Source organism: Squalius cephalus (genome assembly GCF_949319135.1).
Source record: "Squalius cephalus genome assembly, chromosome: 5".
In the NCBI taxonomy this organism is placed as follows: Eukaryota; Metazoa; Chordata; class Actinopteri; order Cypriniformes; family Leuciscidae; genus Squalius; species Squalius cephalus.
The window spans coordinates 31764667-31790357 of NC_137126.1; the positions used below are offsets into that span (position 1 = coordinate 31764667).

The following is a 25691-nucleotide window of genomic DNA, read 5'->3' on the forward strand; positions in this document are numbered from 1 at the left end:
GCCAACATCAGTAATCCCACTGATATTGTGCCCTTGACCAAGGCAAAACAAAGTGGATTAAAAAAGTGACTACTAAATGCCAAGTTTCAAAGTTAGAGCCTTAATGTTTGGGCAGGAAAGAAAAAATGGGGTAAAACTTCTCCACCATATTCAAATGCATGCTAACTGCAGACTTAATAATGGCAGTTGTCAGATGTACATTTGAGAGACATTGGGAAAGATTCATGTGCAGTAGAGAGAAACCAGTGCTGAGACAAGCTGTCAAACAGTTCAACACCACAAGCTGAAAGCCTAGACAGGGAGGCGCATTCTGAACCAGAATAATGAGCTACTGCCTGCCCTCAACACATGCAAAACAACCTTCATATACAGTACACATAGAAACGAGTACTTGTGCAGCATTTCTCTTTATTTAAAATGCTGGATTTAAAGTGATAATACAAAAGCATACACAAACACACGTCTTCTAATAATATCTGACTTTCTTGAGCAGTTAAAAGAAATACACCACTTGTCAAGGGAAGCGCTAAGAATGGGCCTAATTTTTCCTCAATTAATCATTTTTATAGTTAACTTCTGGTCCTTTATGCTGCCTAAGAGGTAAACTATTACGTTTATTGAAGATAAAACTTTGTTGACCTTGATTCATCCAGATGCAAATTATCGAGACATAGCTAACTCTGAAACCAAAACAGCATTTTTTTTAAACTTTAGCAAATCCATCCAACTACCTTTTTTCTCAGAAGTATCCACTTAGCCTGATATAATCTTAACAAAACTTAACAAACCCGCTGAGACAATAAAATAATAGGCTATACTCACCTGTGTGCAGTGTGATTTGGACCACGGAAAGCCAAAACAGACACACACACCGCGTTTTAAAATACATACAGTCGTGTTTGTTTACCTTATCAAATATTTTATTTTAAAAAAGACACTTTAGTGACATTGCACTAAATATTTTTTGCACTCTTTCAGACTCTATTTATTGATGTAGAAGTGTGTTTTGTTTTGTATGTAAGGAGGGATTGAAATTGCAGAAATTAAAGTATTTAAAAACTGTTACATAAAACAGTTTGTTCAGTTCAGTGCTGTTGTTATAGTTGTCAAAATCAGAAATAAAACAATAAATAAATATCGGTTCTGTATATCGGTTATCAGGCAAATAAACATGCAAACAATTGGTATCGTATATCTGTTACCAAAAAAAATCGATCTAATATTTTTTTTTTTATATATAAAGTCGGTCGATCTCTAGTTAAAAACACGCAACTGAGGTTGAGACTATAGTCAGTGGAACCATTTCATACTTTAATACAGTAATATTTTTACAGCAATAGTTTTACGAGTTTCTTCATATAGGCTAAATTACACCTCGCACACGTAATTTCATTATAAAGTGTATTTAGCCTACAATGCTTAATTAAATGATAAAGACCCATGCACAGCATAGAGTAGAAACCCTGAATAAACACCGACCCTAGAACCTCAGATCAGTACACACTCAATAAGTTACAGACAAACAACAAAAATAAAGATAAAAGCTTTTGGGGAAATCGAAAGAGTGTGATTGAAAGTGGGCTTTGATATCTATAAGCGCATTTGAGCGCGCGCATATAGAGTGGGCGAGTGACTTTGGCTGAAGGAACATTATGCACCAGGTGCTCGCGCATTCGTGGATCAGACCTCACCGAGGACACATCTGCGCAGAGATTTCTTGGATTATTGTTTAGCATCTCGAGCTTCCGCAAATCAACTGCCATCAGTAATTTCTAGTAGTAAATCAACACGTTATTTGTCATTCTTTAATGGAGGATCCCTTTTTTCGTGTGCTTTGTCATTTATTTAAGAACATGCCACATTTTGGACAAATGGACAAAAATGATTAGAATGTTAGAAATCTCGGTGATTGGAATTCTTCAGCATATTCTGATTTGTATAACTCGAGACCGTTCGACTACCTGTAGGATTGCATCAAGCGCGTGAGGGAGGCGGTGATGCCCAGGAGGTAATGCGCATTAGTATAATGTGACACAATTCGGGGTTTTTGGGGGTTTTTTGCACTCGAACGGAGGTTCCTGTGTACATCGTGTAGATTTATACCCGGTTAATATAAGCTAATGGAGCCACCGTAATCTCAAGGAGAAACGACAGCACGTTGTGTTTGAACAGGCGTTGGGAATCTCTCTACGTTTATCCTTCAAACCCAGTTGAAGATGTACAGAACAAGGGGGACATTTCCCGCAATATAGGCTACGCGTACCTGTACCATACAAGCTCCGTCTGAATGGCAATACTTGGATGTTTGGTGAAATCATATGGCAATAGTTTTTGCACCTGATGCAATGCAATCCGCAATCGATCGAATGAATGATCATTTCTGCATGAATGTGCAGAGTGACTAATCGCACCTGGGCCACAATAAGACAGGATGAAGATGAATCAGACACGCGTTGTGATTGTTGGCTTTGAGCTTCCGAAAAGCGCTCTGTGGTAAAGTTGCAGTGGCCGAACTACAGGTGCTTTATGAAGATCAGGATACAAGCGTTGGTTTGTCCTCGCAGAAATGCCCGTGCGTGCTGTGACTTCCAGGTTCATGTACAGGGGACTTTGCTCTATTCCAGATATCCTCTCCTACAGGGCTCCTGTCAGCCTCCCCGAGGATGAAGTGGAGGGTAAGTGGTATTTCATTTTAAGTTGAACGGAGACGTTATCTGTGGGGATAGTACTTTGTGAATGTGGGTTTCAGCACCACGGAGAGCGCCCTGTGGCAGCCTCGACTGTCCACAATAAAGAAAGTGCTTGTTTTTGTCCTTCACACTACTGATTTATTTGATTTCATTTTATTAATGTATAGGCTACTACGAATTGTGCATATTTTCATTTAGATTATGCTGGTTTTGAAATGAGCGTATGAACAAACGCCATCACATGGAGTGCAAAGCTTGCAATATGAAGGGTGAAGGTGGGCGTTCATATCTAAATACAAATGTCGCAATGACTGTAGTATTTTAACACTTGTATGACATTCAACATTTACAAATAATACTGAATCTTTTGACAAATGACAAATTGCTAATCATTTTGATGCTCACATCATATAAGATCAATGTAAACTATTTGACAAACCATTCAATTCTGTCCAATCAAGTGTCTTCAAGAAAACACATTTTGTGTGATTTTATACATATTGTTTCTGTGTACAGCCTTCCAATATGTGCATGCACGTGATACACAGACCTAACTGACACTCATTCAGTTCCTGAGAGATAAAGGCCTGTCTCTTCATTTTTCCTTAATTATATATAGTGATATGGGGAATTTCTTTAAAGCATTTTATTTTTGTTTTAGAATATGAAATCAGATACCACATGTAATCTCATGTCTGCTTTAGCTATATTGTAGTCCATTGTGTCCATGTATAGATTATTTTTACAGCATGTTAGCTGAACAAATATAGGCTAGTTTGTTTTTACACCAAAAAGTGTTCCCAACAGACATTTTATCTATAATATTTACTATGAGGATGTCATGGCAAATGAAAATATGGCTTGTCAAATGAAAATATTTTCAGAATTCCATAAAAATGTACTTGTGACTATTATTAATGACTTTTAATTACAGTTATAAATGATTTATTTGATTATCTCCTGATATTTAAAGGACACACTTATTTATCCAATTTTTTCCCCTGTAATTAATTCGGAGGAAGTCAGAAAGTGGTTCAACTTTCCAATCAGGCATACTGATTAATATTAGAATCATTCGAAACGTTTACGGCATTGTATCTTGCGCATCTGCAGAGATCCGTGAAGCCTTTAAGGTGTTTGACCGCGATGGGAATGGATTCATCTCCAAACAGGAGCTGGGAGTGGCCATGCGGTCTCTTGGTTACATGCCAAACGAAGTGGAGCTGGAGGTGATCATTCAAAGACTGGACATGGATGGTATATCAGCCCTCACAAACATTTCATGTTTTGGCCACACAAGCTCTGCACATTTCAGCACAACATTCAATCATAACTAAATTATGTGATATTCTCTGGATCACTATTAATTCGTCTTGTTCTGATTAGATCTATGCACTGTTATGGGAACATTTATCAGAGAGGTACGGTGGAATTGCAAATTCGATATAACACAACTGCTAGAGCAAAACAACTCAATATTGTAATGGTTATTGTGAATCATTGAACAAAGGCCTGATGTTTCTGATAACGACTCAAAGATTAGAGTCTGGCTGTTCTGCTGGATCAGCGTAAGATTACGATCTCCCACAAGAAAAGGTAACAGTGAAGCTGGTCCGTGTGTTTCGTATCTTTTATTTTGCAGGTGATGGTCAGGTTGACTTTGAAGAGTTCGTAGCACTTCTCGGACCAAAACTGTCTTCAGCTGGTATGCCTGACAGGTTTCACGGAGCCGAGTTTGACTCCATATTCTGGAAGGTGTGGAGGTTTTCTTTGAAATGATCTCAATTATTTCCCCCCATATATAGTCACTCTCAATGATTAGTTCTGTCTGGCTTCAGCTTTACTTTGTCCCATTGTCCTGTGACTCCCTGTGATTACAGGTGGAAAAGAAGATTATTCATATATTATTCACACTCTACAATTAACTTGCTGACATTCCTTTGGTAGTAATAGCACTGAATTAAAATGAATGTTGAAAGTGCTGCTTCAGTCCATTAAAAGGCAATATTCTCTTAAATGTGCTATTTAGTATAACTCATCTGTGCATTAGCCTATGATCATTTATAGTAGTTATATAATCATTTACAGGAACATTCAGAATTTTGAACATTGTTCCTTTAATGAAAAGGTCACTTTTACTCTTCTTTTTCCTTTTGTCATTAGTGTGACATGCAAAAGCTGACTGTGGATGAGCTGAAGAGACTCCTGTATGACACCTTCTGTGACCATTTGACTATGAAAGACATTGAGAACATTATAATGACAGAGGAGAGTCACTTAAACAGCCCCGAGTGCCAAGTAGATATTGACAGTAAGTATTCATACATTACCAATTCTCAGAAAAAAAGAACGAAAAGAAAAACATAAGAAAATTGTGACAAACATGGTACATTGACCTTGACCTGTTTGCCTCTACCATATTCGCTCACTGTGTGTGCCCACGCATCCGTTTCATTATGAAGTGTCTGGGCATTATCACGTCAATCAAAATTGTCTGTCAACTCCATTAAAAACCCAAGACACTGAGGCCATTGCTGTAGTGTAGAAAAAACGGTCTATTTTTAGCTGAAATATATGCTGTTGGTAGTCCTGGGGAAATAAAGGAGCTCATAAATCTGTTTGAAACAGGACATTGGGGAGTGGATCTGCAATTGAGAACTTGCACACCTCATACTCTTTGGTAGAAAATAATTTTTTACTGAATATTTATTCCTTTTTGTAATAAGTGTATACTCATATTGTATCTAAATATAGCAAAAAAAAAAAACTAAAACCCACTTGAGGACAAAGTTGAGAAATATAACGTTGGCCACAGCAGCCAGATAATTACAGTATGATTGCGAGTGTGGTTATACTTTTATACAACAGCTTAATAAACAACAAGTTAAAGCATACATTTTAAACACAATATTGGCAGTGTTCTGATTTGCAAGTTTGTGTTCGGTTTCTAGCGTTTATTTGTTGAATGAATGATTCAATGACTCGATCATAAAGACAGGGGCTGAATTCAGATTAGCATACTAGAATGTCCAAACACATATTATTCAAAAAAAAAGGTAGGCGAAAATGACCCGAATGACCTACAACTTCCACCAAGATTCTGAAGTGCGCATTTGATAAACACTTTACTATCCCGTGAGGCCACTGGAGAGGATTCGCAGATGTAGTACGTCCGAATTTCATTCATCCTACCCATATTCATTTTATATAGAACATACTTCTTTAATGGTCATGAAAAAAGTTTCAAAACAAATGTAGTAGCTACAATACAGTATGTGATTTCAGACCCAGCGACAGATTCATTGACTCACTTATAAAGACATTCACTTGTCGCCACCTACTGGTGAAACTATGTAACCTACAGAAAGAGGCACTGAAAAGTGATACAAACAGATAAAAGTCCTAGAGTTGTTGGACTATATCACCAATCAGATTCAAGTAGCGATGTTTTATAAATATATATCTGTTGAAAAAAATCCATCTATAATAATCTTTTCTCTTCTATTTTTCTTCAACTTGTCCTCAAAGCAAGTCCCATGCAACAAGTCAAGCACACCTGTGTGCGCAAGAGCTTGATTTGTGCCTTCGCCATTGCATTTATCATCAGCGTCATGCTCATCGCAGCCAATCAGATGCTTCGAAGAGGAATGAAATGAACAGATCTGTTTCTAAGACAACAAATGACTGATGAAAGGAAACAAGGTAAAAATGCAAAAAAGTCCAAATGTAACTAGTTTCTAATGATCACAGTTTTACAGAAACACCAAAGGCTGCACTTTCAGTCTACTATAAACTCAAGGTAAAGACAGACTGTTGTTGGACAGGCAAAAAAAAAAAAAAAGAATTAGCCCAAAACAATATAGTTTAAAAGTGTCATGGTCATTATTGTGTAGAAACAAAACAGGAGCAATTAGTAATGATCATTGTCCTATAAAATAGTACGTTTCCTCGGCTTATGTTACAAAGTAGACATCTATTATAATGTAGCACATCATACTTAAAATATTATATTATATTGTATAGTTGTAATCCACTTTATATTAACACTGTGTCAGAGTCATTATATAACATGACATTATGACATTGACACAAATATTTCCACAATTTGTAACAACGTTGTGTCAGCGGATCATGTATGGTACATAGTTTTAGATACAGTAGATTTATTTTACAAACATGGTCCCAAACACCGGTTTCACCTTTTGGGATATTTGTTTATACAGAAAGAAATGACAGATGAAATAATATTTGTCTATGTCACCAAGAGTAGTTAGGCTCAGAGCAATTAAAAAAAGAAAATGAATGTACTAGAAATTTACCAGTAATAAACTGTGATGGAAAATAGAGTGTACATTTGGTGACAACCCAAAGTGTTACTGATTCTAACCTGTGCAATTGTCTTTTGTTAACTTGCAAAAACAGTATTTCTTCCAGTCTTGACCCTCAGGATTGTTTGTTGACAGATCTTTTATTCATTTTGCCTGAATATTACAGACTATTCAGATAGTGTGCCACACAAGGCTAAATGTTTTTGTCGATATCCTGCAATATAACTGTTCTGGGTGTTAATACATATGATTACATATTTGCATGAAATGTTTCCTAGCATTTTGATAACATCAGTGTTGTCAGTAAATTATTAGTCTGTATCAATATCATTATTTTCTTCAACAATGTGTGGTTTTCATTGTTTTGGGGTGTTGTAATCTGTATAATGTTAAATTCTTAATTTATAAATCACGCCATTAACTTTCTCACATCATTTACTTTTAACCTAATATGGGTAACACTTTACAATAAGGTTTCATTTGTTAATATTGATTAATGTATTAAATAACAAGAACTAACAACGAGCAATACATTTATTACAGTATTAGTTTTTGTTAATGGTGGTTAATAAAAATACAGTCATTCAATGTTTGTGCATTTTAGTTCACTGTGCATTAACTAATGTTAACAAATACAACTTTTTTAAAATAATGTATTAGTAAATGCTGAAATAAAAAAATGAACTAAGATTACTAAATACTTTTGAAGTATTGTTCATTCTTAGTTCATGTTAAAGGGATAGTTCACCCAAAACATTAAAATTCTGTTATCATTTACTCACCGTCAAGTTGTTACAAACTTGTATTGAAGAATATGTGTAACCAAACGGTTGGTAGACCCCATTGACTTCCATAGCATTTCCACACTATGGAAGTCAATGGGGCCCATCAACTGTTTGGTTACACATATTCTTCAAAATATATTCTTTTGTGTTCAGAAAAAAGAAATGCATATAGGTTTGGAACAACTTGAAGGTGAGTCAATGATGACAGAATTTGTATTTTTAACTAAAGTATGAAACCTTATTGCAAAGCGTTACCATAATATGTCTCCACATTATCCTGGTCAACAAGACAATTACTGGATAAGTTTTAAGCTTTCATTTCTTTTAGGTTAACTCAAAGGGAATGAACCACATTATTCAAAAGTAATATTTTGAACCTAATAGCTTTAAGTTTGGTGTGAGTTAATGGTAACAAGCAATATTTGGCTTATGCATACTCAGAAATAAATGTATGCATCCAGCATCTATCTGTAATTTATGCATTTGTCAGTAATCTCAGTGCCTAAACAGTAAGTTGGATGGTGTTGTTATGTGTGTATTAAGTTTGAAGTCCAAAGTCTATATTTTTGTGCACTTTCCCAGTATTGAATTCACATGTGTTTGTGCTATATCACAGATGACACTTAATTGATATGAACACGTTTTCTCTGACTGAAAAACAATAATATATGTCTGTCATGAGTAAGCATTTAAATGGATCTGCAACTGCATATAATTAAAATTATGAGAGCATTGCATTAGTTTAACGAGGTTGTAGAGTGAAACATATCATTATTAAGACTTGATTCAGAGAAATATTATTAATACTATACATTACAGAAGGTATTTTTTTATGTGTAATCCGCAAACTCAGACATTCTGACTTGCATTTACACGTGAAGGTAATGCTGACATAATGGCACAACCTTTGCGCAAGAAGCAATGATGAAAACCTGTTTCTTTGCAGTTGCATGCATTTGTAATTTTCTGATGTTGTATTGTGTAATGTTAAAGTCAGCCTTTGTTCTCAAAATATGCAACCTATGCTTTTTGATGACAATTTACTGTGATATACAAATTGAGATACTGATTTCAGGACATCAGAAACATATCATGCTTTTGATTTCCAAAGCTCAAGCATGTGACCTGCTGTGCAAATTGTTTTTTACACACTTATAATGATATTATTATTTAACATGGCAATATGTTTTTTTCAATCAGAGTAATAAATGGGTAAGACTCCTAGAATTATATGAAATATAGTTTTATTTTTGTATTTTCCCAATATTTCTTTCATATAAATTAATCTTATTTCACATGGAAAAATTACAGCACATTTACTTAAATGACATCTATTGCATTTGCCTACACAATGGCTGATACACATTGGCAGTTACAAATTAGCTCACATAATTATATTAATGTAGTGATGTAACAGTAATATATACAATGTAAGTAACTTTATATTGCATCAATGTAGCCCTAGAAAACCATCTTGAATCTATGATGTGCCAAAAATGTGCTGATGTTACATTTAAATGTACCATGTGAACAACTGAATTAAAACAGTGGTGCTTCTTCTTTGGTCTTTTCATTATTCAACACATTCTACATTCTTGCATTTGAGAGAGCAAAATCAGATTGTGAGTATCAGAGGCAAGGCAAGGCATTTGGTCACATTTCCACAAAAATACACGCTTTGGTGGAACAGGTCTGCTATCTTTCTTTTTCTTTTTTTGTATGTGCTGTATACAAGTGATGCTGGTTATTAAACTCTACTAGACCAGAAAAACGTTTTTTTTTTTCAGACGACTAATTTTATCTTTGCTCCAACACGTATCTAATAGGACTTTTCATCACCAGGTCTGTAAATCTAACACATCACAGTCTAGCGTAACATTCATCAGTGAAGACAACGGGAGTTTACTAAGTCCATGCAAGCAAACAGTACAAAATGTCCCTGCAACAAGCAATCAGGACTAAATTGAAAATGCTTGCCTCATCTGAATTTCAATCTAAACCACAGAAGGCAGACAAAAACGATAGCGTTCAGCCTGAGAACACTCAACTTCTTGATAAAGCAACCATTTATGTTAACTCCTACCTGAGCTCCTTTACAGACACACAAATTACAACTCCATATTATGAAATTAATTGCACTGGATTTTTAATATATATCTATAAAAAAAGCTTTTTCTTTCATCATGCACCTTCATTTCTATTGCTATATAATTCCACACAAATACATACATTGTTTTCACTTCAAAAAAATTATAAAATGGCTTTGTAACAGTAACAGAAGCATATTCTTGGGAAAAAAAGCATTAAAAAATGATTTTTTACCAACTCCATTTCAACCCCATTCATTTTGCTGTGTCACTTTCCAACCACCATTTGGTGGGGGATGGAGAGATGGAGGAAGATCTGGAATAGACAGCAGATATGGAGGAATCTCGATGTTCTCAGTGCATTCTTCCTCTTCTATCTTTAAAACTCTGAAAATAAAAGGAGTAACAGGTTAAACTGCTGAGCTCAAGAGCATGTGTGCGTATTCTCTACCATTGGAACCTATATGCAGGTAATTATGCAAATGAAACAGCTGCAGGCATCTCACTTTAATGTGTCAAGGTGACCTCTAAAACAAGATTGTTCATGTATTTTGAATGCTCTGAAGCACACTTGCACCCAAGCAGCTGGAATTCCTCATACATAAAGATAAGCAACATGTTCAATCATAACAAAACTGGTTGTAAAAAGTCTCTCTGTATTTACTATAATACTGAACACCAAAAAACAGATAACATAGTAGTTTTTCTTTTGTTTAGGAGAATTATTAAATTTTCAAATTAATGATCATATATATATAAATAATATATATATATATGATTTTTAAGGGAAATGAAAGGGATCTCTTTTATTATATTTTATTAGGGATATCTTTTAATCACTCAATAGCCTACGAAAGCAATACGAATTCGTCACAAAAACAAAGCGCAATATATAATAAATAAAAAAATGCAACACTTAAATATCAGCTACGTCTTTTAAACATTTGACAAATGTAGCTACGATTACAGCGGAACATTCAAATCAGCGTTGGCGCTGCCGCTGCCCCAGAGAGAGCAGCTGTCATGTATAGGTATGAAATAGCTTTACAAAAAGTAGCATTATTTCTGTGTTACAGTAATTCAAATGATCACAGAAGTACTGAGATAAAAGTTTATAGCTCATAATCAGATAAAAACTTAAGTCTACAGAAATGATCAAAATAGATTTTTTTTTTAAATAATTCATTCAAATTATTATTATTATTATTTTTTAAATAGACTGCAGCAACTAACATTTTGTCATCACCTCTAGCAAATTACGTTATAGCTGACAATTCAGAATCGTGGCAGATTTGTGATCTGTTTTAAACAAAAGAATTGCGATTTTCAATTTCCAGCTCATTGAGTAAAAACAGCATAATAACCTCATGTGATGAAACAGGTTGTGAGAAGGAGGGGGAGATCAACTCATTAATACCCTTTAAATTCTGAACATGTTTAGGCAGCAACATGGTTTTTAAAAAACTCAATGTCTATGGTCACATCCTCCTCCAAAAAAAAAAAAAAAGATTTATAAAATGATAAAAACATCACATTTCAACCATTTGAACCATTGTTTAAGAAAAAGGATAAGTTAATATATATATATATATATATATATATATATATATATATATATATATATATATATATATATATCAAAATTACTTTGATTTTTAGAATGCACATTAGCTTCCTTTACCCTTAAAACTGGATTAACTTTTAAATGTGTTTAATAATTGTTGATTTAACTGAGCATTAAACTGAGAGGTAGCCACCCAAAACATTCTACGGTCTTCTGTAACCTGAGGACAGGTTAAATGTATTTAAAATGTCTGTGTGACCTGTTCAATTCTGCACGCACCACATATGCAGATTCTAACACAATGTATCTTAAATTTGGCCAAAATTAAGTTAAACGGGTAATTATCTCAATCTGTTGAATGAACATGTTTGTGCCACACACACAATTCATAAATGTTGTTAATTGATCTTTCATGTGCCTGTTTTGAAATTGTTCAAGAATTTTTTTGGGGTGGAAACATGAAATTTGTTTAATGTTATTATAGAAGATGTTATATTTAAAAACATCTGGGAAAAAAATCTTTCCAACTAGAGCCCCTCCAGTGAATCTCAGCCAGGGAACTGATCGTTTGTCAACATCAAACTCAAAATAAATGAGACCTGAGCCCGGATAACCCATCTTAGTGAATGAAACATTAATTGGAAACAAACCAGCCTTTCCAAATCACCATTCTGTCCAGTATCCTGCATTAAGTACTAGGGCTGGGTATTGACACAAATTTCACAATTCGATACAAATTCGATTCACAAGCTTGCAATTCAATTCGATTTCGATTCGATTCAGTGTTGATTATTTTGGATATCAGGTACAATACATGGCAAATTTTCTCAAGGAAAACAAATCTCTTAACAAATCCTGTAAACTATGGGAGTCAGTTGTAGACTACTCGGCTTCATTAGCCTACTATAATATTGAAGGTAAAAATTAACTGATTTGTATACAAATACTTAAACTTTTATTTATTTTTATAATAATAAAGTTATATGAAATATAAACATTTAAACGTACAGTATGGAATTTTTCGCCACTAGGGGTCGCTAACCCCTTTACAATAACAAAGGCGTAGTTTGATGACGCAACACATGCTAAGAATTATGGATGTTGTCGTCAACATCAAGCCTGAATACATCGATGCTTTTATCATGACTGTGATATGAAGCAGTTCGGGATTGCTAAGAGACAGCTATCAGCTCCACACGCGACGCGAGCTCCCGCGGATATAAAAGGAATTCGGACATTTCATTCTACCGAACTACACGCAGAATTACTACTCACAGGTCAGTTTATTAGACAAATTAAACTTGTGAGGTAACGCAGTGCTGTTTCACCTGGTCTAACATTACACTATCACACTAAACTGCATTTGAATGTGTTGAAAAGTATGTGTTAGTTTGTCTGTATGAGACTAGCAGTAAGCTAGATCAACATTAGAATAACATACAGATCATATTCTAACATTTTATCATTGTTGAACTATATAACATTGATTAGTTTTATGTAAATGTGCTCACCTGTTTAATAAGTACATGTAGGAGCGGTCGAAGTCTCGGACGTGGAGCTCTCGTTTATATACTGTGTATGGGAGCTCTAGGCATCTCGAAAACACAGCGCTGATATTGATTCTCGTTTTAGTTCTCCTTTTTTATCCAAAGTCTGCTTGCCATGGTCCGTAATGTTTGAACGAAACAACAACAGCGTGCAAATAGACACTGCGAACTCCACAGTTGTCTGCGTCTGTCGCTTTGGTTAATCAGAGGGCTCTGCTCAGAGCTCTGGTTACCATGGCAGTACGAGCGGAAACCATAGGCGGAAACCAGGGACAATGACGCCATTGACTGCGACAAAGCGGAAATAAAGAAACGTGCCGTGTCTAAAAATTAAATTAAAATTTCTCCTGGTTTGAAAGTTGTTGGAAACAGTCGGGATAATGTAAGTACACAACTAAAAAAAATATATAACGTAGATATAGTGATTTTTGCTAATTTTAAAGCAAAAAAGTTACATATTGTGCCTTTAAATGGTGGCTGTCATAAAACTTGCCAGATTTATTCAAACATGCATTAAAAATTATAATGAATATGTAATATGGTGCATATATTTAGCAAAATGCTCCTGTCTAGTTAACTTTTCTAGCTGACTAACGAGTTTATGGTCACTGGTTTTTCTGAGGTAAATGTGACGTTACATGACATTGTTTACAAGCTGTTTTACTGGCGTCTTTCCATGGTTGAAACACTGATTGAGCGATTCCATGTGACATGATACGGATTTCGAGAAGTTGTACTCTATCTTTTAACACACTTTCAGATGCTCATTCATGTTTATTTCACGCTGTAACTGCTATTATTAAGGCGGAAGAGAAGATCATGTGCGCTCTGCGCTGCTGCTTCTCTTGAGCTGAGCTGCGCCAGACCGATCTCACGCAACATCGTCAAAACGGTATTTAGCCTATGTTTTTGAATTTCGAAAGAAAATGGACGTAATTTGAAATCTGAGACTTTGTTTCATATCAATAATAACAAAGCACAAAGATTATTGCCATTTATTGGATGGGATGCACGCTACAATGTTCCATTCATTCATCAACAGAAAACAGGATGACTAATCGATTCTTAAATACCAAGAATATCGGTTCATAAAAATGAGAATCGATTAAAATCGAGAAATCTATATTTTTTCCCCAGCCCTACCTTCCTGATGTCAAAGCAGCTCGTTTCTTCTCTCTTCTGGAGAGCCATTCATCAATGCTGCGCTTAGTAGATGATCTACCTTGGTCAGGGTCTTCCTTCCGTCGCTTTTCGTCTGACAGGAAATTACAACAATGTACTCAGTTTAACAAATTGTGAAAATGTATAAGTGTATGTCAACAGCCTGATCAGCACTAAGCATGCCTTCTCTAAAGATCATTGATACACCTAAAAGGCATCAGGAGATCACTGTAGCACCTCACCATCAATCTTTTGCTCCAGCATCTGCATGTAGCTCTCAGACATGTGTGAAAAACGACAGTTTGGACCAAATATACACTGTCCTGAAAGGCAGTGAGAGAAACAAGCGCACTATCAGGTTCATAAAAGAAAACATATTTAACTAAAGAAGCAACACATCGGTTTACTCTGTCAAATGTCTTACCTGTCTGAAGAAACTTTCTGCAGGGTTCCTTTGTCCGCTCTTCATTTAAAACTGTGGCAACATCTGAAAATAAAAATTACAAATGAAAAAAGTGCTTTACCTTAACATAATTGTTCTAAAACCTCCTGCTGCTGTGAGTGGTCATTCCTGGTATTCAGAATCAGTGCCTTTTGGCCATCATAAAATGTAGAAATTCAAACTCAGTTTTTAAAAGACATTCTCGTGTAGTCATGATAGGGTGATGTAAAACATTTGAAAAATGATTTTGGTCAAGCTTGGGTAAATACATTCAACCATTTATTAAACAAAATAAAATAAATGGAAGATCAAAAATGTCCACCCTGTTCGGGACAAATGAACAGCAGTTTCAAATACTAATGGATACTAATTTAGTATTATACTAATACTAAAAACTACTTTTTCCATTTAAAAAGATATCAGTTAATAAGTTATCAGAAAATGTGCATATTGTGTGTGAATTGTACCTCTCACAAACACATCATTTTACATTTTTCATTTTCAGATTCAAATGCCTAAAAAGCATTCATGTTTACTTTTTAAAAATACTGCATTATTGATTCTCCAGTACATTTTCATTGTCACTGAATTATTTGTATATTTTTTGCTGATTTTATGACGTAATAATAAATAATAATAATTTTGTATATATCACATACAAAAAGGTTACATAATTATTTTAGTTTGAACTGGACTTAGATATGAAACAATATGTAAAACATTGCCAAAGAACTTTAACTACACTAACGTACTTCAACTTTAAACATACATTACTTTCACAATTATGTACACTCTTCAGTGTCCACTCTGTTAGGTCTTCTGAGGGGACATTATGACCTAAAATCAGCCAAAAATAAGCTAACATAGAAGGTGTATCTAATAAATAATTGCATGGTTTTTAAAATTGTAATTTTGTTTTTTATTTTTTGCTTAACAGGGTGGACATAATAAGGTTAACCACATCAAATTTGAAAAAGAAAATCGGTAAAACACCTTGATTATAACTGCAAAAATAAATGTAATAACTGAAAAGAATATATTAATTGAATATTATCATAACTGTTGATATACCCAACAATGTAAAAAAGTTATTTGGAAAAAAATATATTAATTATGAAATTGGAATACACGGGCCTGGGAACATATTGTGATATATGGTGGTTCAAAATCCTGTAAAATGTCTTCAATTATTTTTTTAATAATACTTAGAATTCAAATGATGTTATTTATGACTAAGACAGGTTTAAAGTTTATATTGTTCAACATTTTAAGGCAGTAAGTTTAGACTGGGGACACAAAAGGCACCGAATCCCAGGAATGTCCCGAGTAAGTTACCTCTGAAGTTGTCAAACCAGGCTTTCTTCGCCCGGTGGTGCTGCACGCCGAACAGGTGCTTCTTTCTGTTGTGTAGGTTGTCCTGAAAGCTGCGGTCACAGTAATCGCAGTAATACCTCTTCCCCATCGTTCTCAATGCAGAAAAGACTACAAATCAGACCTAAATTAAAATAATAAACTTAATGTTAATTAAGTAAAAATAAATATATAAATATATCAATATGAATTTTCGATGTCGTCTTCGATTTAACACACGTTACTTCTGTCAACCAGTTCAATATGGTGGCAATAATAACATACTTCTTCTTCTTCTTCTCCTTTTTCTTATGTCTTTATTGGCGGTTGGCAAACCAGCTTATTAGGTGCTTTACCGCCACCTACTGAAAGGGAGTGTGGATCAGAAGATTTGGCGGAATAGGGGAAATTTTTTCTTCTTTTTTAATATATATTAACTGTATATGTATTTTCCTCAATGCTGTTCCAAGGATGTTTTTTAAAGTGAAGTTTAGTTTAAATTTTTCTAGAACTTCTTTTAATTCCTTCCTTTCCTTTTCATATAGGCTACATAACAATCCATCATCACATGTTGGACAGATTCTGGTTGATTGCAATGTTAACACATTCTACCTAATAGATGAAGTGTCTTGTTGAGCCCTGTAGCCTATGTCCTATTCTGAGACGAGTGATAATCCTTTCTTCACTTTGCTTTTTACTCATCTCCCTTTTCATGCCAACAGAGCTTTGAATACTATACAAATGTCTTCCTGTATCACTAATATTCCTGCCATATTTTTTGAGTTTGATCTTTTATGATTGCTTTAGCCTCAGTTTTACTTAATGCAATCTGCAAATCTACTGTTGGTGATTTAAGAGATTGTTTAGCCAACATATCCACTTCTTCATTTCCTTTCACACCAACATGTGCAGGAACCCAAACAAACCTCAACCCTTTATTATGTAATATGTATATTGTTTGATATATTTCAATTACCATATCAGGCCTGCATGATTTCCCTGATTTTATGCTTGTGAGTGCAGACAAACTATCAGATGCAACTAAAACATTTTTTGGTTATATTCTCATATTCCAATATAGTTCTACTGTATAAACTGAAAGATTATCTATTGTTCTTTTCTTGATATATTTTCCACATTGTGGGATGTACACTGCAGCTCCATTTTTAGGGTTCTTTGAACCATCTGTGAATATTTTATTAGTAAAATTATTAATAACATGCTGGCTGCGCAGACTCAGAATTAAGCGACGTATTTAGCGCCCTCTAGCGGACAAACGCCTTCTTCTTCTTCTTCTTCTTCTTCTTCTTCTTCTTACCGCCACCAACTGGACTGGAGTGTGGAGCGCTAACATAAATTCAATTCAATCAAATAAAAAAATACATAACACTCTGCTTCATTGTCACATACATTTTGGAACTGTCCCCACATCACCCTCTATTGGTCTAAAATAATTGAATGTTAGACTCCCAGCAGATCCAGTAATGTCACTATTTGGTGTTGTACCTACAGACATACATTTGAACAGCTCACAAATGAATGTATTGTGTTTTGTGATGTTGCTAGCCAGACGTCTAATTTTACTAAACTGGAAAAATAAAATTCCTCCTACTTATCAAAACCTTCTTAGAGACGTAATGCAATATTTACAATTGGAAAAAAATAAATATTCTTTAAGGAAGAAAGAACAAACATTTTACTCAATTTGGCAACCTTTCATTAATTATTATAATAAGTAAATTTGGACGGCCCTCCTAATGCCTGATTTGATATATTTTTACTTAATACTTCAAGTGTGTGCAGGATTTTTGCTTTTTTTTTTTTTCTGTTTACATTCATACATATACAAATTGTATATATATAAGTGATTTGTATAAAACTGTTGGGAAATGGTAATAAAAATAACTGAGAAAAAAATGCCCATGGAATAATTTGATAACACAAGTTTTAGAGGTCTATAAAATCGCACTTTTAAAATTGGGCTACCATATATCCAGGTTTCCCACAACCATGGTGACGTAAATAATGGCTCTGAGAATTCTGTCTGTTGCCAATAAATTACCATACAAACACACACACACACACACACACACACACACACACACACACACACACACACACACAAAACATAACACTAAATTCTGCAGTCTAATCCTATTTCTCTTTTATAATAGCACTATTTTAGATTGTTCTGCATGCTCTTTCAAAAGGCTTTTCATATTAAATGATCATGTAATGTAAATCAACACCCATGTTTCTAATACGTTTCTTTTTAGGGCCCGAGCACCGATGGTGTGAGGACCCTCTTGGAATTGCTCTGTTTATTAGGGCCCGAGCACCGATGGTGAGAGGACCCTATTGTTTTTGCTCCGTTTATTAGGGCCCGAGCACCGATGGTGAGAGGACCCTATTGTTTTTGCTCCGTTTATTATTATTCTTCTTCTCCAAAGTGAATCGCTTTTTAGAGGGCCTAAACATGCTCGAAAACTCATGAAACTTTGCACACGCTTCAGAAGTGGTGAAAATTTACGTGTGATATGGTTTTCAGAATTGGGGGGGGCAAATTCGGTAAATTATTGCCCCCACATTTTGCCCCGGCTCCTGGTTTCACGTACAGGTATGAAATTTGGTACATACATGTAATGACCCAATACCTACAGAAAAGTCTCTTGGAGCATAGCCCTAAACACAACAGGAAGTGAGCTATTTTGAACTTCCTCCTGGATTTTGGGCATTTTTCGTAATTTCCTGATGTTGTACTTTAACGAACTCCTCCTACAGATTTGATCCGATACTCTTCAAATTTGGTGAGTGTAATCTTAAGGCCTTTGTGACGTTAAATTGCGAAGATCTAGAGTTTTCGTCGAAGGGTGTGCCCTCGGCGGCCTGACAAACATCTATCTATAAATTACAGGAACGTCTGTCTGTCTGTCTGTCTGTGTGTGTGTGTGTCTGTTCCTCGCATATCTCTCGAACCGTTAGTCCGATTGATTTCAAACTCGACAGGTGTCTCGCCACGGGCACGAGTAAGTGCAGTGCCAAGTTTGACATTGTTTGGATGAGAAATGCAAAAGATATCGTTAAATATATCATTTTTAGAAGGTTGTGGTTTAAAAATAAACATTCTGACATTAGAGAGTTGTATCGGTCAAAGAAGCCCCAAGAAGGCTGTGGTTTAAAAATAAACATTCTGACATAAACACTCAGTCAGCTACACTGTTTACTTCTGAATATTATAGTTTGGTTCCCGAACGTGATAAATCCATCTATCTATAAATTACAGAAACGTCCGTCTGTCTGTCTGTGTGTTATTCGCATATCTCTCGAATGTGAGATAACCACTAAATGTGTGAAAACCACTATTTTCTGTTTCAAACTTTCACATAGAATCTTTAGGTTATAACAACATTGAAAATCAAAATCTGGATTTGAATTTTTTAAGATTTATTATAAAAACGGATTATTTTTTCCCAAAAATGCAATAAATTCATGACTTTTTTTTTTTTTTTCAAAATGCTATTAATCCATTGAATCAATATAAAGTTATTTTTGATCATATTGCCATCGCAAGAAATATCTCCTGAACTTTTTTGACGGCGATCAGCTCACAAAAACTGATTTTGCACGGGCACTTTGCACTGCTCCCTGAATCGAGGTGCTTATTCATTTGTGGATGTAAACTGAATCTGTATGTCAGCTATGCTGTTAGTGTTTACTTCTGAATATTATATTTCATTCTGGTGCGCTTAACGTTGTCGCTACTGTGTAATAATAGCCTATGCTATTCACCAACTAAACATATCCTATTCAATGCGTTCACAGTCTCTTTCACGGGCATCATTTGTAGTTGCCTATTCACAAACTGTTTGCTCAAGCATAGCGTTTTCTCGGAGTTCACTGTGTGCTTTTTACCATGCACAAATAAAAATGTCACTGAACTTTTGCTGTGTAATTGTAACAATGAGCACACACCAAACCAACAATTACTAAAAACACACACAAAAACTGATTTTGCACGGGCATTTTTTGCACTAGTTCACCCAATTTCGGCCTTTTGGTGATATATGCATGATCAGATAAGTTCAATATTAATGTTGCTTGCAGTTCTGATGTTGCTAGGCAACCACAGACAGCCTGCAGTAACTCAGGCATACAATTTTCAATCTGCCACAAACTTCACATGTTTGATAAGACTCCTGTCCTGAACACATGCCAATGCTCATTATGATTATAGCAATAGCACCACCTGCTGGTAGCAGGAAGTGTGGCAAATACAAAACGTGCTCGAAAAATCATGAAACTTTGCACACGCTTCAGAAGTGGTGACAATTTACGTGTGATGTGGTTTTAAAAATTGGGTGGGGCAAAATGGCTTACTTATTGCCCCTACATTTTGCCCCGGCTCGACGTTTCACGTACAGGTATGAAATTTGGTACACACATGTAAAGACCCAATACCTACAAAAAAGTCTCTTGGAGCATAGCCCTAAACACAACAGGAAGTCAGTTATTTTGAACTTCCTGTCAGATTTTGGGCAGTTTTTGCCATTTCCTGATGTTGTACTTTAACAAACTCCTCCTACAGTTTTGATCTGATCCTCTTCAAATTTGGTGAGTGTAATCTTAAGGCCTTTCCTAAAGGTGCCGGGTGGCGGTGGCAGGGGTGCGAGGGCCCTTTTCATCGCTGCTTGCAGCTTTAATTATTATTCTTCTTCTTCTTCTCCAAAGTGAATCGCTTTTTAGAGGGCCTAAACATGCTCGAAAACTCATGAAACTTTGCACACGCTTCAGAAGTGGTGAAAATTTACGTGTGATATGGTTTTCAGAATTGGGGGGGGCAAATTCGGTAAATTATTGCCCCCACATTTTGCCCCGGCTCCTGGTTTCATGTACAGGTATGAAATTTGGTACATACATGTAATGACCCAATACCTACAGAAAAGTCTCTTGGAGCATAGCCCTAAACACAACAGGAAGTGAGCTATTTTGAACTTCCTCCTAGATTTTGGGCATTTTTCGGAATTTCCTGATGTTGTACTTTAACGAACTCCTCCTACAGATTTGATTTGATCCTCTTCAAATTTGGTGAGTGTAATCTTAAGGCCTTTGTGACGTTAAATTGCGAAGATCTAGAGTTTTCGTCGAAGGGTGTGCCCTCGGCGGCCTGACAAACGTTCACCCAATTTCGGCCTTCTGGTGATATACATGATCAGATAAGTTCAATATTAATGTTGAATGCAGTTCCGATGTTGCTAGGCAACCACAGACAGCCTGCAGTAGCTCAGCCATACAATTTCCAATCTGTCCCAAACTTCACATGTTTGATAAGAGTCCTGTCCTGAACACATGACCATGCTCATATTTGGTTATAGCAATAGCGCCATCTGCTGGTAGCAGGAAGTGTGGCAAATACAAAACATGCTCGAAAAATCATGAAACTTTGCACACGCCTCAGAAGTGGTGAAAATTTACGTGTGATATGGTTTTCAGAATTGGGGGGGGCAAATTCGGTAAATTATTGCCCCCACATTTTGCCCCGGCTCCTGGTTTCACGTACAGGTATGAAATTTGGTACATGCATGTATTGACCCAATACCTACAGAAAAGTCTCTTGGAGCATAGCCCTAAACACAACAGGAAGTGATCTATTTTGAACTTCCTCCAAGATTTTGGACATTTTTCGTAATTTCCTGATGTTGTACTTTAACGTACTCCTCCTACAGTTTTGATCTGATCCTCTTCAAATTTGGTGAGTGTAATCTTAAGGCATTTCCTAAAGGCGCCGGGTGGCGGTGGCAGGGGTGCGAGGGCCCTTTTCATCGCTGCTTGCAGCTTTAATTATTAGGGCCCGAGCACCGATGGTGAGAGGACCCTATTGTTTTTGCTCCGTTTATTATTATTCTTCTTCTCCAAAGTGAATCGCTTTTTAGAGGGCCTAAACATGCTCGAAAACTCATGAAACTTTGCACACGCTTCAGAAGTGGTGAAAATTTACGTGTGATATGGTTTTCAGAATTGTGGGGGGCAAATTCGGTAAATTATTGCCCCCACATTTTGCCCCGGCTCCTGGTTTCACGTACAGGTATGAAATTTGGTACATACATGTAATGACCCAATACCTACAGAAAAGTCTCTTGGAGCATAGCCCTAAACACAACAGGAAGTGAGCTATTTTGAACTTCCTCCTGGATTTTGGGCATTTTTCGTAATTTCCTGATGTTGTACTTTAACGAACTCCTCCTACAGATTTGATCTGATACTCTTCAAATTTGGTGAGTGTAATCTTAAGGCCTTTGTGACGTTAAATTGCGAAGATCTAGAGTTTTCGTCGAAGGGTGTGCCCTCGGCGGCCTGACAAACATCTATCTATAAATTACAGGAACGTCTGTCTGTCTGTCTGTCTGTGTGTGTGTGTGTCTGTTCCTCGCATATCTCTCGAACCGTTAGTCCGATTGATTTCAAACTCGACAGGTGTCTTGCCACGGGCACGAGTAAGTGCAGTGCCAAGTTTGACATTGTTTGGATGAGAAATGCAAAAGATATCGTTAAATATATCATTTTTAGAAGGTTGTGGTTTAAAAATAAACATTCTGACATTAGAGAGTTGTATCGGTCAAAGAAGCCCCAAGAAGGCTGTGGTTTAAAAATAAACATTCTGACATAAACACTCAGTCAGCTACACTGTTTACTTCTGAATATTATAGTTTGGTTCCCGAACGTGATAAATCCATCTATCTATAAATTACAGAAACGTCCGTCTGTCTGTCTGTGTGTTATTCGCATATCTCTCGAATGTGAGATAACCACTAAATGTGTGAAAACCACTATTTTCTGTTTCAAACTTTCACATAGCATCTTTAGGTTATAACAACATTGAAAATCAAAATCTGGATTTGAATTTTTTAAGATTTATTATAAAAACGGATTATTTTTTCCCAAAAATGCAATAAATTCATGACTTTTTTTTTTTTTTTTAAATGCTATTAATCCATTGAATCAATATAAAGTTATTTTTGATCATATTGCCATCGCAAGAAATATCTCCTGAACTTTTTTGACGGCGATCAGCTCACAAAAACTGATTTTGCACGGGCACTTTGCACTGCTCCCTGAATCGAGGTGCTTATTCATTTGTGGATGTAAACTGAATCTGTAAGTCAGCTATGCTGTTAGTGTTTACTTCTGAATATTATATTTCATTCTGGTGCGCTTAACGTTGTCGCTACTGTGTAATAGTAGCCTATGCTATTCACCAACTAAACATATCCTATTCAATGCGTTCACAGTCTCTTTCACGGGCATCATTTGTAGTTGCCTATTCACAAACTGTTTGCTCAAGCATAGCGTTTTCTCGGAGTTCACTGTGTGCTTTTTACCATGCACAAATAAAAATGTCACTGAACTTTTGCTGTGTAATTGTAACAATAAGCACACACCAAACCAACAATTACTAAAAACACACACAAAAACTGATTTTGCACGGGCATTTTTTGCACTAGTTCACCCAATTTCGGCCTTTTGGTGATATATGCATGATCAGATAAGTTCAATATTAATGTTGCTTGCAGTTCTGATGTTGCTAGGCAACCACAGACAGCCTGCAGTAACTCAGGCATACAATTTTCAATCTGCCACAAACTTCACATGTTTGATAAGAGTCCTGTCCTGAACACATGCCAATGCTCATTATGATTATAGCAATAGCACCACCTGCTGGTAGCAGGAAGTGTGGCAAATACAAAACGTGCTCGAAAAATCATGAAACTTTGCACACGCTTCAGAAGTGGTGACAATTTACGTGTGATGTGGTTTTAAAAATTGGGTGGGGCAAAATGGCTTACTTATTGCCCCTACATTTTGCCCCGGCTCGACGTTTCACGTACAGGTATGAAATTTGGTACACACATGTAAAGACCCAATACCTACAAAAAAGTCTCTTGGAGCATAGCCCTAAACACAACAGGAAGTCAGTTATTTTGAACTTCCTGTCAGATTTTGGGCAGTTTTTGCCATTTCCTGATGTTGTACTTTAACAAACTCCTACAGTTTTGATCTGATCCTCTTCAAATTTGGTGAGTGTAATCTTAAGGCCTTTCCTAAAGGTGCCGGGTGGCGGTGGCAGGGGTGCGAGGGCCCTTTTCATCGCTGCTTGCAGCTTTAATTATTATTATTATTCTTCTCCGCATTTAATTGCATTTTTGAGGGCCTAAACATGCTCGAAAACTCACAAAACTTTGCACACGCATCAGAACTGGCGAAAATTTACATCTGATATAGGTTTCAGAATTGGACGGGGCAAAATGGCTCGATAGCGCCACCTATAAAATTTCAACGGAGTGCGCCTCCCGCAACGTTCCACGTACGTGCACGAAATTCGGTACATACATGTAATGACCTAATACCTACAAAAAAGTCTCTTGGAGCATAGCCCTAAACACAACAGGAAGTCAGCCATTTTGAACTTCCTCTCAGATTTTTGTGCAGTTTTTGCCATTTTCAGGCCTCGTACTTTAACGAACTCCTCCTACAGTTTTAATCTGATCATCTTCAAATTTGGTGAGTGTAATCTTAAGGCCTTTGCGACGTTAAATTGCGAAGATCTTGAGTTTTCGTCAAAGGGCGGGTCCTCGGCGGCCTGATAAATTTCGATGTTTCGCCATGAAACAGGAAGTTGTTGTAACTCAGGCATGGAATGTCCAATCTGCCCCAAACTTCACACGTTTGATAAGAGTTCTGTCCTGAACACATGACCATGCTCATATTCAGTTATAGTCATAGCGCCACCTGCTGGCAACAGGAAGTGACATGTTTAACACTGTTATGGACTCCTAATAACATATAAAAAAGTGCCAGCAAGTGCTAAACATGCTAACAACATACTAGAAGCATGCTAAAACATGCTAGCAAACTCTTAGCTAAGTGCTAAAGCATGCTATTATTGCAATTAAATAGGAATTTGCTGTAACTCAGGCATGGAATGTCCAATCTGCCCCAAACTTCACACTTTTGATAAGCGTTCTGTACTGAACACATCTACATGAGAATATTCAGTTATAGTAATAGCGCCACCTACTGGTAACAGGAAGTGTCATGTTTAACACGTTGATGCCATTCTAGCAACATGTTAAAAATGCCATTGACTTCTAAACATGCTAGAAACATGTTAAAACATGCTAGCAATACTTAGCTAAGTGCTAAAGCATGCTAATTCAATGAAACAGGATGTTGTTGTTACTCAAGAAGGCAATGTCCAATCTGCGCCAAACTTCACACTTTTAATAAACGTTCTATCCTGAACACATGACCATGCTCATATTCAGTTACAGTCATAGTGCCACCTGCTGGCAACAGGAAGTGACATGTTAAACACTGTTGTGGACATATAAAAACATATAAAAAAGTGCCAGCAAGTGCTAAACATGCTAACAACATACTAGAAACATGCTAAAACATGCTAGCAAACACTTAGCTAAGTGCTAAAGCATGCAAATGCTGCAATTAAATAGGAATTTGCTGTAACACAGGCATGGAATGTCCAATCTGCCCCAAATTTCACACGTTTGATAAGAGTCATGGCCTGAACACATCTACATGAGAATATTCAGTTATAGTAATAGCGCCACCTGCTGTCAACAGGAAGTGACATGTTTAACACTGTTGTGGTCTCCTAATAACATATAAAAAAGAGCCAGCAAGTGCTAAACAGGTTAGCAACATACTAGAAACATGCTAGCAAA

General features: G+C 36.1%; 2 protein-coding genes across 2 annotated transcripts; one reads left to right on the forward strand and one right to left on the reverse strand.

Annotated features, from left to right (window-relative positions):
- Positions 1-1669: 1669 nt before the first annotated feature.
- Positions 1670-6977, forward strand: cabp7b (calcium binding protein 7b). Its single transcript, XM_079870689.1, has 5 exons — positions 1670-2675; positions 3804-3947; positions 4333-4445; positions 4854-5001; positions 6219-6977. Exons 1-5 carry the CDS (start codon positions 2567-2569, stop codon positions 6344-6346), a joined length of 642 nt encoding a protein of 213 aa, XP_079726815.1. The 5' UTR covers positions 1670-2566; the 3' UTR covers positions 6347-6977.
- Positions 6978-9507: 2530 nt separating this feature from the next.
- Positions 9508-16267, reverse strand: zmat5 (zinc finger, matrin-type 5). Its single transcript, XM_079870694.1, has 5 exons — positions 15940-16267; positions 14587-14649; positions 14405-14485; positions 14145-14256; positions 9508-10277 (listed from the first exon to the last, which is right to left on the reverse strand). Exons 1-5 carry the CDS (start codon positions 16064-16066, stop codon positions 10136-10138), a joined length of 525 nt encoding a protein of 174 aa, XP_079726820.1. The 5' UTR covers positions 16067-16267; the 3' UTR covers positions 9508-10135.
- Positions 16268-25691: the final 9424 nt, after the last annotated feature.

Coding starts and splice junctions, on each gene's coding strand:
- cabp7b (XM_079870689.1), top strand. CDS start 2,567: ATGCCCGTGCGTGCTGTGACTTCCAGGTTCATGTACAGGGGACTTTGC. Junction 4,446..4,853: donor TTGACTCCATATTCTGGAAG/GTGTGGAGGTTT, acceptor TTTTGTCATTAG/TGTGACATGCAAAAGCTGAC. Junction 5,002..6,218: donor GTGCCAAGTAGATATTGACA/GTAAGTATTCAT, acceptor TTGTCCTCAAAG/CAAGTCCCATGCAACAAGTC.
- zmat5 (XM_079870694.1), bottom strand. CDS start 16,066: ATGGGGAAGAGGTATTACTGCGATTACTGTGACCGCAGCTTTCAGGAC. Junction 14,650..15,939: donor CTGGTTTGACAACTTCAGAG/GTAACTTACTCG, acceptor TTTTATTTTCAG/ATGTTGCCACAGTTTTAAAT. Junction 14,257..14,404: donor GCTGGAGCAAAAGATTGATG/GTGAGGTGCTAC, acceptor ATTTCCTGTCAG/ACGAAAAGCGACGGAAGGAA.